Source organism: Bos taurus, chromosome 11 (genome assembly GCF_002263795.3).
Source record: "Bos taurus isolate L1 Dominette 01449 registration number 42190680 breed Hereford chromosome 11, ARS-UCD2.0, whole genome shotgun sequence".
NCBI lineage: Eukaryota > Metazoa > Chordata > Mammalia > Artiodactyla > Bovidae > Bos > Bos taurus.
Genome location: NC_037338.1, coordinates 48,328,018 through 48,340,769, shown reverse-complemented (window position 1 = coordinate 48,340,769; position 12,752 = coordinate 48,328,018). Strand labels below are relative to the sequence as shown.

Genomic DNA, 12,752 nt, shown 5'->3' with positions numbered 1-12,752 from the left:
TATCCCATTGTATGTATATACTTCATTTTGTTTATGTATTCATCTGTCAGTAGAAATTTGGGTTATTTATACCTTCTGCTATTGAGAATTATGCTGTTATGAACATGAGTGTACAATTTATTTAATCTGACTTCCATAAAACCATTTCTTTATAATAGGAAGAAGTTTATTTAGGTGTTTTTTTTTAAACGCTTAAAACAACAAAAATTTATTCTTTAATTCTGGTGAACAGAAGTCTAAAATCAAAGTATTGTTGGACTTCCCTGATGGTATAGTGAATAAGAACCCACCCGCCAGTGCAGGGGACATGGGTTTGACCCCTGGTCCAGGAAGATTTCACATGCCACAGAGCAACTAAAGCCTGTTCACAACAACTACTGAGCTCACCCTAGGGCCCATGAGCCATAACTACTGAGTCAGTGTGCCACAGCTAATGAAGCCTGCATGATCTAGAGCCCACACTCGGCAACTGCTGAGCCTGCCTGCCACAATTACTGAAGTCCATGCGCCCAGAGCCTGTGCTGCACAAGAGAAACCACTGCAGAGAAGCCTGCTCACGACAACTAGAGAAAGCCCACGCCCAGCAACAAAGACCCAGAGCAACCACAAATAAATATATAATAAAATCAAGGTGTTGGAAAAGCTGCATTTCTTCTGGAAGCTTCAAGAAAGAATCCATTTCCTTGCCTTTTCTAGTTTCTAGAGGTCAAATGCATTCCTTAGCTTATGTCTTCTTCCTTCATCTTCAAAGCAAACCATTCCACCATCTGGTTCTGTGGTCACAACTCCTTTCCTCAACATACTGCTTCCCTTTTACAAGGACTCTTGTGATTACATTGGGCCCACCCAGAGAACCCAGGATAATCTCCCCATCTCAAGATCTCTAATCAAATGTGCAAGTTCCTTTTTGCCATGTAAGGTAACATATTCACAGGTTCTGGGTATTAGGACATGGACATCTTTGGGAGGCCATTATTCTATCATAGAACATGAGCACCTGCTTTGTTTCCAACACGAACCTAGACTCTAGGATATCAGAGCTGAATGAACATGGTCCCTTCCCCTTGAATAGCTGAATTTCAGGCTCCAGGAAAGATTTACTTCTTTTAAAATGTAAAGTTTCTTTGAGTTGATTATATCTTATTTTTCTTATAATTAGAAAGCAAATAATTAGAGCTATAAATAATATAAACTATGTTTTCTGCATGTAGATTCAGCTTATTTTTATGAACTAATGCAAAATACAGCAACAGGATAAGAGACATAAAATAGTAATTTACCTCTTATTTGCCTGTCAACAACTCTCATTTCCTTTCTTATCTTCAATGACCATTCATTGACCTGGGAAAAATTTTAGAAAAGGAATTATAAGAGAAGCCAATTTTACATTTAATCCTGACACAATCTAGAAACAAAATAAGCTTATTTTGAAAGAAACTGCCTTGGGGCCAAATTCTATTTTTTTTTAGTCTTTTTATTCATAGTACATAGAATTCTCAAACTATTCAAAGATTCCTATTCTGAAGGCAGTATGAAGCACTTTGTACAAAATCTCTGAGAGAGTTCAACACCCTGCAGGTATATACAATTTTTCAAGAGGTACATGGGGATAGAAAGGTTTTATGGGCAACAGATTTTTTTATTTCTATACATAATTATTTTAAAAACTGCTGTACCTGTGTCATAAAAGTTCACCTTTTCTTTCTTCCCTTTAACAATTACACCACTTCATTTTACAGAAGAAATATTTCTCCAGCCTCCATGTCTTTTACTATGATAGATTTCCCTGAGAGGCAAAAACCTCTGAAGCACTTAACATAGAGCCAACTAGAAATACTGGTGTAGGTGTTGAGAAAGTAGTGAATGACTCATGATTGCCACATTTTTATGCATTTTTCCCTAGTCCTTCAATTTCAAAAATGAAGGAAAATCATTTATCAGTTGATAAATCATTAAAACTAAACTTTACATTAAATCAATATGTGCTTTTTGGCATATGATCCAGAAGTTCAAAGAACTATGTGATGCTGATGTACAAAATCCTTTCCACTACCATCTACTTATTAATATTAACAATGTTTCCCAACGTTCAAGTCTAATAAAACATAAAATAGGACTTTCTTCTAGTTGAGGCACCTCACAATGAAGATCTCTTGTCTACACCAGTGTCATGTCATCCAAGGGCCCCTGGCACCTGGCACAGATCTTCAGACACAAGAAGATGGCCATAGTCACGGCACACTGCAAAGAGGGCAACAGTCTCTGTAGGTGAATGGGTTACCCCCAGAGTTGATCCACCCATGCACAGCTATAATACAAGCTCCCAGCAACGGTTCTACTTCTTGGGAAGGAGCAATTAGCTGGCATGGACCTCAGTGTCCATGTGAAGGGTGGTGGTCACATAGCCCAGATTTTTGCAATCTACCAGTTCACCTTCAAAGCCCTGGTGATCTTACTGTCAGAAATATGTAGATAGGTTTCCAAAAAAAAAAGATCAAAGACATCCTCAACCAAGATGAGGACACTGAACACTGCTAATAGCTGCAAATTCAAATGTCTGGAGACCCTGGTGCCCACGATTACTACCAGAAATTCTACCAATCATGACGATCAGGGTTAACCTTTATAATAAACAATGGTTGTGGGATTTAAGGTCAAAAATAAAAATAAAACAGGAATGGAATTGATGCTGAACCCTTTAGCACTTATCCATGGATACATGAACTAAACGGCACTAAAAAATTCATACCCTTAGGATGAATTGTCAATAAATTTTATTTATAATGACTTTAAAACCACTATTTAACAAAATCTATAAAATATTTATTATACAACAACTCTAATTCCCAAATGAAATATTAAAGAACTTAAAACTGCATAGTTATACAATTTAAAAAGTTAATGTTAGGTTTATATGTTTTTTAAAGTGAAAATCACATAGCACACACTTAGCCATTTTAAAATGTATAATTCAGTGGCATTTAGTGCCTTCACTTTATTTGAAAACCAACTCCCTCTAGTCTCAGAACTTTTTCAGTGTGTCAGAAGAACACACTATACCCTATAAATAATCTTCCCCTATGACCACCCTCCTTCCCATTCTCTGGTGACTACTAATTTGCTATTCTAATCTTTTGATATGCTTATTTGGGATATTTAATATAAAATAAATCATAGAATATGCAGTCTTTCATGTCTGGCTTCTTTCATTTAGTATAGTGGTTTTGAGGTTCCTCCATGTTGTAGCACGTATCAATACGTCAGTCCTTTTTATGGCTGAATAATATTGCATGGTATGTACATACAACACCACTTATTTAGCCATTCATCTACTGATGAACATTTGGGTTGGTTTCATTTTCTGGTGAATAGTGCTGCTATGAACAAACACAAGTATTTGTTTGAGTAACTATTTTCAATTCTTTTGGGTATACACATAGGAGTGGAATTGCTGGGTCACGTGATAATTTTGGTCACCTGAGGCAAACAGCCGACTCACTGGAAAAGTCCCTGATGCTGGGGAAGACCAAGGACAGAAGGAGAAGAGGGCATCCAAGAACGAGATGGTTGGATGGCATCACCCATGCAATGGACATGAACTTGGACAAACTTCTGGAGATGGTGAGGGACAGGGAGGCCTGGCATGCTGCAGTCCATGGGGTCGCAAAAGAGTCGGACATGACTGGGTGACTGAACAAAAAACGTTAATTCTATTTTATATTTTTGAGAAACTCCAAAACTCTTTTTCAAAGGGGCTTCACCATTTTACATTCCCACAAGCAATGTACAAAGGTTCCTACTTCTCCATGTCCTTGTCAACACTTGTTATTTTTCAACTGTTTAATTACAGCAAATCTGCTGAAACTATTGAAAGAGTATCTCACTGTGAATTTGATTTGCATTTCCTTAATAACCAATGAAGCTGAATACCTTTTCATGTGCTTGTTGGCCATTTGTTTCAATGTATCTCCCATGGAGAAATGTCTGTTAATGTCTTCTATCCATTTTTAAGTTCAGTTGCCTTTTTATTGTTGAGTGTATGAATTTTTTATATATTCTGATAGTAGATCCTCACTGGACATATAATTTGCAAATATTTTCTCCCATTCCACAGGTCATCTTTTCCACTTTCTTGATAATGTCCTTTGGTGCACAAAGGCACTAATTCTGAGAAATTCCAATTTGTCTTTCTTCTGTTGCTTGTGCTTCTGGTGTTATAACAAAAGAATCCACTGTCAGATATGAGGTCATGAAGACTCACCCTTACATTTTTTTCTAAGAGTTTTATAGTTTTAGGTCAAAGACTTTAATTTAGGTCTTTGATCCATTTTGAGTTAATCTCTGTGTATGGAGTGAGATAAGAGCTCAGCTTCATTTCTTTACATGTGGATACCCACTTGTCACAGACCTTTTATTGAAGAGACAATCTTTCACTGAATGATCCTGGCACTCTTACAGAAAATCAACTGGCCACAGGTGTATGGTTTTACTTCTGGAGTCTCAATCCTATTCTACTGATTGATCTATATATCTAACCTTATGCTAATTGCACACTATTTTAATTACAGTAGCTTTATAGTAAGTTTTGTAGTTATGAACTATGAGTCCTTCAAATTTGTTTTTCTTTTGCAGTATGGCTTTGGCTATTTGGAATTTGTTGTATTCCATATGAATTTGAAGCTCAACTTCTCCATTTCTCCAAGAAAGACATTTGGAATTTTGATAGGCACTGCACTGAATCTGCAGATCACTTTTGGAAGTACTGACACTTTCACAACATTAAGTCTTGCAATCTATAAACTTGGGATTTCTTCTTGCAACTTTTTTGCAATTTTCAGTGTATAAATGTTTTGCTTCTTTGGTTACATTTATTCCTCGTATTTTATCCTTTTGGATACTACTGTAAATGAAATTTCAAAATTTCCTTTTTTAGATTTTTCACTGTGAGTGTAAAAAACACAACTGATTTTTTAAAATACCTTGAAACCTGCAACTCTGTTGAATCACCTACAACTAATTTTCTGGTGCATCAGGAATCTTTAGAGTGCTCTATTTGTGGAATCATGTTATCAACAAATTAACAGGTTTACTTCTTATAAGTGTGGATGCCTTTTATTTTTTTCTCTTGCCCAACTGCACTGGCTAGGGCTTCTAATGCAATGTTGATTAGTAGTAGCAAAGCTGGTATCTCTGTCTTGCTCCTGATTTTATGGGAAAAGTTTTCAATCTTTCACAGTTTATAACGTATAACTAAGTATCATGTTAGCTGCAAATTTTTATAAATGACCTTTATCATGTTAGGAAAGTTTCCTTCTATTCCTAGTTTTCTGAGTATTTTTATCATAAAAAGTATGTACATACTTTTGTTCTAAGTATAATAAATTATTTTAAGCATAGAAGTATTACTTTAGGAGAAATCTATGGGAGAAAGTACAATGTAAAAAAAAAAAAAGAAATTCCCCTTTCAAGGAGAAAGAAAATAAAAATGTCTGAAATAAAAATGTCTGATTATAAATGAACATTCCTGCTAAGTCACTTCAGTCGTGTCCGACTGTGTGACCCCAGGGACGGCAGCCCACTGGGGTTACTCCCGTCCCTGGGATTCTCCAGGCAAGAACACTGGAGTGGGTTGCCATTTCCTTCTCCAAATAAATGAACATTGACAGGTATCAAATCACTGTGATACACTTTTAAAAGAGTAATTCAACATTTCCATATAAACACAACATTTACAATATACCAAAACCTCTCTTGATATAATTTGACAGATGGAACAGAGAGCAAATAAGTAAGGATATAGCTGACCTAATCAGAACTATCAATCAACTTGATCTAGTTAACATTTACAGAATATTCTAACAACAGAATGCATACACTTCTCAAGCTTTCAGGCAAACACTTCTCAAGACAGACCTCTTTCTGGGCCATAATGCACATACTCCAACAATTTAAAAAAACAGAAATCATACAAACTGTGTTATGAGACCATGATGGAATGAAGCTAGAAATCAGTACCAGAAAAATCCCCAAATATTTGGAGATTAAACACCATAAATATAAATAACAGATGGGTCAAAGAAAAAGTCTCAATAGAAATCTAAAATTATTTTGAATTAAATGAAAGTGAAAATAAATACTACTTATGAAAATGTACAGGATGCAGCAAAAGCATTAGGAAATTAATTTATGGCATTAAATGCATGTATTAGAAAACAAGAGATCAAACCATCAATAACCTAAGATTCCACCTTAGGAAACGAAAGAAAGAATAGAAATTTAAGCATCAAGCAAGCAGAAGAAAAGACATTAAAAAATTAAGAGAAGCAATGAAATTGAAGAGAGGAGAGTAACACAAAATCAATGAAGCCAAAAATTTGGGCTCTTTAAACAGATCAGTAAAATAAATAAGCCTTTAGCCAAACTAACAAAGAAAAAAAAAGAGAAGACAAGTTTACCAATATCAGAAGTACAAAAGGGGTCATCAGCTAATGAGTCCATGGAGAATAAAAAATGAAAGAATATTATGAACAATTCTATGCTCACAAGTTTAGTAAATTAGATGAAAGGGACCAACTACTTGAAAGCCTACTAAAATCCATATGAGAAGTAGATTATCTGAATAGGCCTATCATTATTAAAACAATTGAATCAGTAGTTAATAACTTGCCAACAAAGAAAGTAACAGGCCCAGACAGTTTCACTGCTGAATTCTACCAGACTTATGGAAGAAATACCAGTTCTCTACAAAATCTTCAAGAAAATATGAGGGAATACTTCTTAACTCATTCTATGAGGCTAGCATAATCCTAGTATCAGAACGAGATAAAGACATTACAAGAAGGGAAAACTACAGACCAGTATATATCATGAATGCAAAAATACTCAACAAAATGTTAGCAAATTGAATGCAAAATTATATAAAAAGAATTATAAACCATAACCAAGTGTGATTTATTCTAGGTAGGCAAGGCTGGTTCAACATTCAAAAATTGGCCACCATAATCCACTACACATCAATAGATAAGAAAAATCATATGCACTGACATGAAAAAACCATTTGACAATATTCTATATACACAATAAAAACTCTCCGTGAATGATCTCTGTTTGTTTCCAAGGCAAACCATTCAATACCACAGCAACCCAAGTCTATGCCCCGACGAGTAATGCTGAAGAAGTTGAAGTTCAATGGTTCTATGAGGACCTACAAGAACTTCTAGAACTAACACCCAAAAAAGATGTCCTTTTCATTATAGGGGACTGGAATGCAAAAGTAAGAAGTCAAGAGCTACCTGGAATAACAGGCAAATTTGGCCTTGGAGTACAGAATGAAGCAGGGCAAGGACTAATAGAGTTTTGCCAAGAGAACGCACCACTCATAGCAAACACCCTCTTCCAATAACACAGGAGAAGACTCTACACATGGACATCACCAGATGGTCAATACCAAAATCAGACTGACTACATTCTTTGCAGCCAAAAATGGAGAAGTTCTATACAGTCAGCAAAAACTATAAAGAGACTGGGAATTGACTGTGGCTCAGATCATGAACTCCTTATTGCCAAATTCAGACTTAAACTGAAGAAAGTAGGGAAATCCACTAGACCATTCAGGTATGACCTAAATCAAATCCCTTACGATTATACATTGGAAGTGAAAAACAGATTCAAGGGATTAGATCTGATAGAGTCCCTGAAGAATTATGGACGGATGTTTGTGACACTGTACAGGAGGCAGGACCATCCCCAATAAAAAGAAATGCAAAAAGGCAAAATGGTTGTCTGAGGAGGCTTTACAAATAGCTGTGAATAGAAGAGAAGTGAAAGGCAAAGGAGAAAAGGAAAGATATACCCATTTGAATGCACAGTTCCAAAGAATAGCAAGGAGAGATAAGAAAGCCTTCCTCGTTGATCAATGCAAAGAAATAGAGGAAAACAATAGAAGGGGAAAGATTAGAGATTTCTTCAAGAAAATTAGTGATACCAAGGGAACATTTCATGCAAAGCAGAAGATATTAAGAAGACGTGGCAAGAATACACAGAAGAACTGTACGAAAAAGATCTTCATGACCCAGATAATCATGATGGTGTGATCACTCACCTAAGGCCAGACACCCTGGAATGTGAAGTCAAGTGGGCCTTAGGAAGAATCACTACAAACAAAGCTAGTGGAGGTGATGGAATTCCAGTTGAGCTATTCCAAATCCTAAAAGATGATGCTGTGAAAGTGCTGCACTCAATATGCCAGCAAATTTGGAAAACTCAGCAGTGGCCACAGGACTGGAAAAGGTCAGTTTTCATTCCAATCCCAAAGAAAGGCAATGCCAAAGAATGCTCAAACTACCACACAACTGCACTCATCTCACATGCTAGCAAAGTACTGCTCAAAATTCTCCAACCCAGGCTTCAATAGTACGTGAACCGTGAACTTCCAGATGTTCAAGCTGGATTTAGAAAAGGCAGAGGAACCAGATATCAAATTGCCAACATCTGCTGGATCATTGAAAAAATGACAGAGTTCCAGAAAAACATCTACTTCTGTTTTATTGACTATGCCAAAGCCTTTGACTGTGTGGATCACAACAAACTGGAAAATTCTTCAAGATATGGGAATACCAGACCACCTTACCTGCCTCCTGAGAAATCTGTATGCAGGTCAAGAAGCAACAGTTAGAACTGAACATGAACAATAGACTGGTTCCAAATCGGGAAAGGAGTACATCAAGGCTGTATATTGTCATCCTGCTTATCTAACATATATACAGAGTACATCATGAGAAACGCTGGGCTGGATGAAGCACAAGCTGGAATTAAGACTGCTGGGAGAAATATCAATAACCTCAGATATGCAGATGACACCACCCTTATGGCACGAAGTGAAGAACTAAAGAGTGTCTTGATGAAAGTGAAAGGAGAGAGTGAAAAGCTGGCTTAAAGTTCAACGTTCAGAAAACGAAGATGATGGCATCTGGTCCCATCACTTCATGACAAATAGATGGGGAAACAAGGGGAACAGTGACAGACTATTTTGGGGGGCTCCAAAATCACTGCCAATAGTGACTGCAGCCATGAAATTAAAAGATGCTTGCTCCTTGAAAGAAAAGTTATGACCAACCTAGACAGCACCTTAAAAAGCAGAAACATTACTTTGCTGACAATGGTCCATCTAATCAAAGTTTTGGTTTTTCCAGTAGTCATGTATGGATGTAAGAGTTGGGCTATAAAGAAACCTAAGCACCGAAGAATTGATGCTTTTGAATTGTGGTGTTGGAGAAGACTCTTGAGAGTCCCTTGGACAGCAAGGAGATTCAACCAGTCCATCCTAAAGGAAATCAGTCCAGAATACTCATTGGAAGGACTGATGCTGAAGCTGAAACTCCAATACTTTGGCCACCTGATGCGAAGAACTGACTCATTTGAAAAGACCCTGATGCTGGAAAAGACTGAAGGCCAGAGGAGAAGGGGATGACAGAGGATGAGATCGTTGGATGGCATCACCAACTCGATGGACAGGAGTTTGAGTAAACTCCAGGAGTTGGTGACCCACAGGGAAGCCTGGCATACTGCAGTCCATGGGATTGCAAAGAGTCTGACACAACTGAGTGACTAAACTGAATTATAAACCTGAATAAAATGAAAATCCCTCAATTTAACTTTTAAAAAACTGCAGCTTCCTCCACCCCAAACTATAGGTAACAATATAACCAAGGGCAAGAAATTAGAAGCCTTCCCTGCTAATATCAGGAACAAGGCAAGGATATAATTTCTGTCTAATCCTATTCAATGTGTAATGAAGTCCTAGCTAGCACAATAAGAAAAGGAAATAAAAGGTATACAAATTTGGGACAAAACAATTAAAGTGATATTTTCTGTTGATTCTTTGGGTTGGATATATATATATACATACACATACATATATCCAAAAAAATCACCAGGGACTCCAAGAACTAACAAGCAAATACAGCAGGGTCATAGGGCATAAGGTTAATACACAAAAGTTAACCACTTTCAAATACACAGTAATAAGTGATCAGAAAATTTAAAAACATTTAGCAGAGCACCAAAGAAAACAATAAAACACTTGGGTATAAATTAACAATATGTATAGGATCTACCAGTAGAAACCCACAAAACACTAATGAAAGGAAAAAAAAACATATAAATAAATGGAGAGATATTCCATGTTCATGTATTAGAAGACTGAACATTAAGATATCAGTTCTTTCCAACTTCATTTGTAGATTCAATGCAATCTCAATCAAATCACCAAAGTCTATTTTGTAGATATCAACAAACTGATTTAAAAGTTTATATGGAAAGGCAAATGCCCTGATAAAAGTGAAGAGAAACAAAGCTGGAAGATGCCCTATTACCCAATTTCAAGACTTAATATAAAGCTACAGTATTCGAGCTTCCCTGATGGCTCAATAGGTCAAGAATCTACCTGCAATCCAGGAGACACAGGAGATGGAGGTTCAACCCCTGGGTTAGGAAGATGCCCTGGAGAAGGAAATGGCAACCCACTCTAGTATTCTTGCCTGAAAAATCCCATGGACAGAGGAATCTGGTGGGCTACAGTACATTAGGGTGCAAAGAGTCAGACATGACTGAGCAACTTGGCACAATATTTGGGACAGAGTAGTTGTCTAAAGAATAGACACACAGATCAATGGAACAGAATAGAGTGCCTAGAATTAGACCCACACAAATATACTCAACTGATCATGTAACAAATAGATATTTATCACAATGGACAGTAACTAGTTTTGGGATGCCCTACATTCAAATCTTCCCAATAATGCTGATTAAGCACAATGTCCATTTTATTAACACCCAAAAATGATAAATCCTACTTTGTTTATACTTAAAGTATATCTATAATTAGAAGCATTGAAGTATGAATTGGAACAATTCAATAACTATGTAAAAGGTGGCAACTAACGGAACAACAATTTCACACAAGTACCAGAAAATCTTGCTTTCCCCAAATGTTAACAATAGTCAGAAAAGTAGTTAAAGAATATATTTTCTGAATTTGGTCTTCAAGTCTCAGCTTAATTGTTACTTTGGGAGGCCTTCTGTGACCCCTAGGGTAAGTTACACCCGTCTGTAGTATAACTAGACAGAACCCTATCAGTTCAGTTCAGTCCAGTCACTCAGTCGTGTCCGATTCTTGCAACCCCATGGACTGCAGCACGCCAGGCCTCCCTATCCATCACCAACTCCTGGAGTTTACTCCAACTCATGTCCATTGAGTCTCTTTTGTAATCACTATGTTAATTATATTAAACTAATATAATTATATACAACTAACACAGTGATATTAATGTGCATACACATTATAGACTGTACACTCCAGAAGGTCAAAGACCTTTTCTTATTCACTAAATCCTTGTGCAATGTCTTACACAAAGGAAATGCTCGATAAATATGTTGAATTTAACTGCATAAAACATGTGTTGTGAAGAAGAGCCATAAAAATTCAGTCATCAGAAACACTTATCAAAAAACTACAGAAACTTTATACATGTGTCTTTAAATGTCAGAGAAAAAGGTCCATTAAACCCATCAAAATTTTTTCATTAACTTACAAAATGGAAAGGGATTTTGTGAAAGAAAAAGTTATGTAAGAGAAATGGGAATAATCAAGATCATCCAGCCACAGCTCAGATCAGTAGTTATCAATCTCACTGCACAGTTTGCACTAGTTTAAATGGTAATGAGACTATTTCCCCAGAATCTTCTCATTTTATGAATGGCAAAACTAAGGCCAAACATTGAAGAAAACAAAATCACTGCAGATGGTGATTGCAACCATGAAATTAAAAGACGCTTACTCCTTGGAAGGAAAGTTATGACCAACCTAGATAGCATATTGAAAAGCAGAGACATTACTTTGTCAACAAAGGTAGGTCTAGTCAAGGCTATGGCTTTTCCAGTGGTCATGTATGGATGTGAGAGTTGGACTGTGAAGAAACTGAGCACCAAAGAATTGATGCTTTTGAACCGTGGTGTTGGAGAAGACTCTTGAGAGTCCCTTGAACTGCAAGGAGATCCAACCAGTCCATCCTAAAGAAGATCAGTCCTGGGTGTTCATTGGAAGGACTGATGCTGAAGCTGAAACTCCAGTACTTTGGCCACCTCATGCGAAGAGTTGACTCATTGGAAAAGACCCTGATGCTGGGAGGGATTGGGGGCAGGAGGAGAAGGGGACAACAGAGGATGAGATGGCTGGATGGCATCACCGACTCAATGGACTTGAGTTTGGGTGAACTCCGGGAGCTGGTGATGGACAGGGAGGCCTGGCGTGCTGTAATCCATGGGGTCGCAAAGAGTCGGAAATGACTGAGTGACTGAACTGAACTGACCAAAATACTAGAGCAGATACTAGACTGGAGTAGATACTAGAACAGTAAATATTAGTTCCCTAGGGCAACTTACTCAGCTTTACTCGCTGGTAAAACAGAAACTAGGGTGCTTAAATGAAGTAAGAGTATGACATTACTTTGCAAACTGAATAGCATAATATAATGAACATTTTGTGGCTTGTATGTATTCTAAGATGCTTGTTGTAGAACTGAATTTTTGATGTTCAGTTCAGTCGCTCAGTCGTGTCCGACTCTTTGTGACCCCATGAATCGCAGCACACCAGGCCTCCCTGTCCATCACCAACTCCCAGAGTTCACTCAGACTCACGTCCATCGAGTCAGTGATGCCCTCAGCCATCTCATCCTCTGTCGTCCCCCTGTCCT

At 37.2% G+C, this 12,752-nt stretch overlaps 1 protein-coding gene across 1 annotated transcript in view; it reads right to left on the bottom strand.

Annotated features, from left to right (window-relative positions):
- Window positions 1-12,752, bottom strand: part of CHMP3 (charged multivesicular body protein 3) — a 42,914-nt gene that overhangs the window by 27,701 nt on the left and 2,461 nt on the right. Inside the window, exon 2 of the mRNA NM_001035051.3 lies at window positions 1,281-1,341. Coding sequence (NP_001030223.2) covers window positions 1,281-1,341 — 61 coding nt within the window. The remainder of the gene's footprint in view (window positions 1-1,280; window positions 1,342-12,752) is intronic.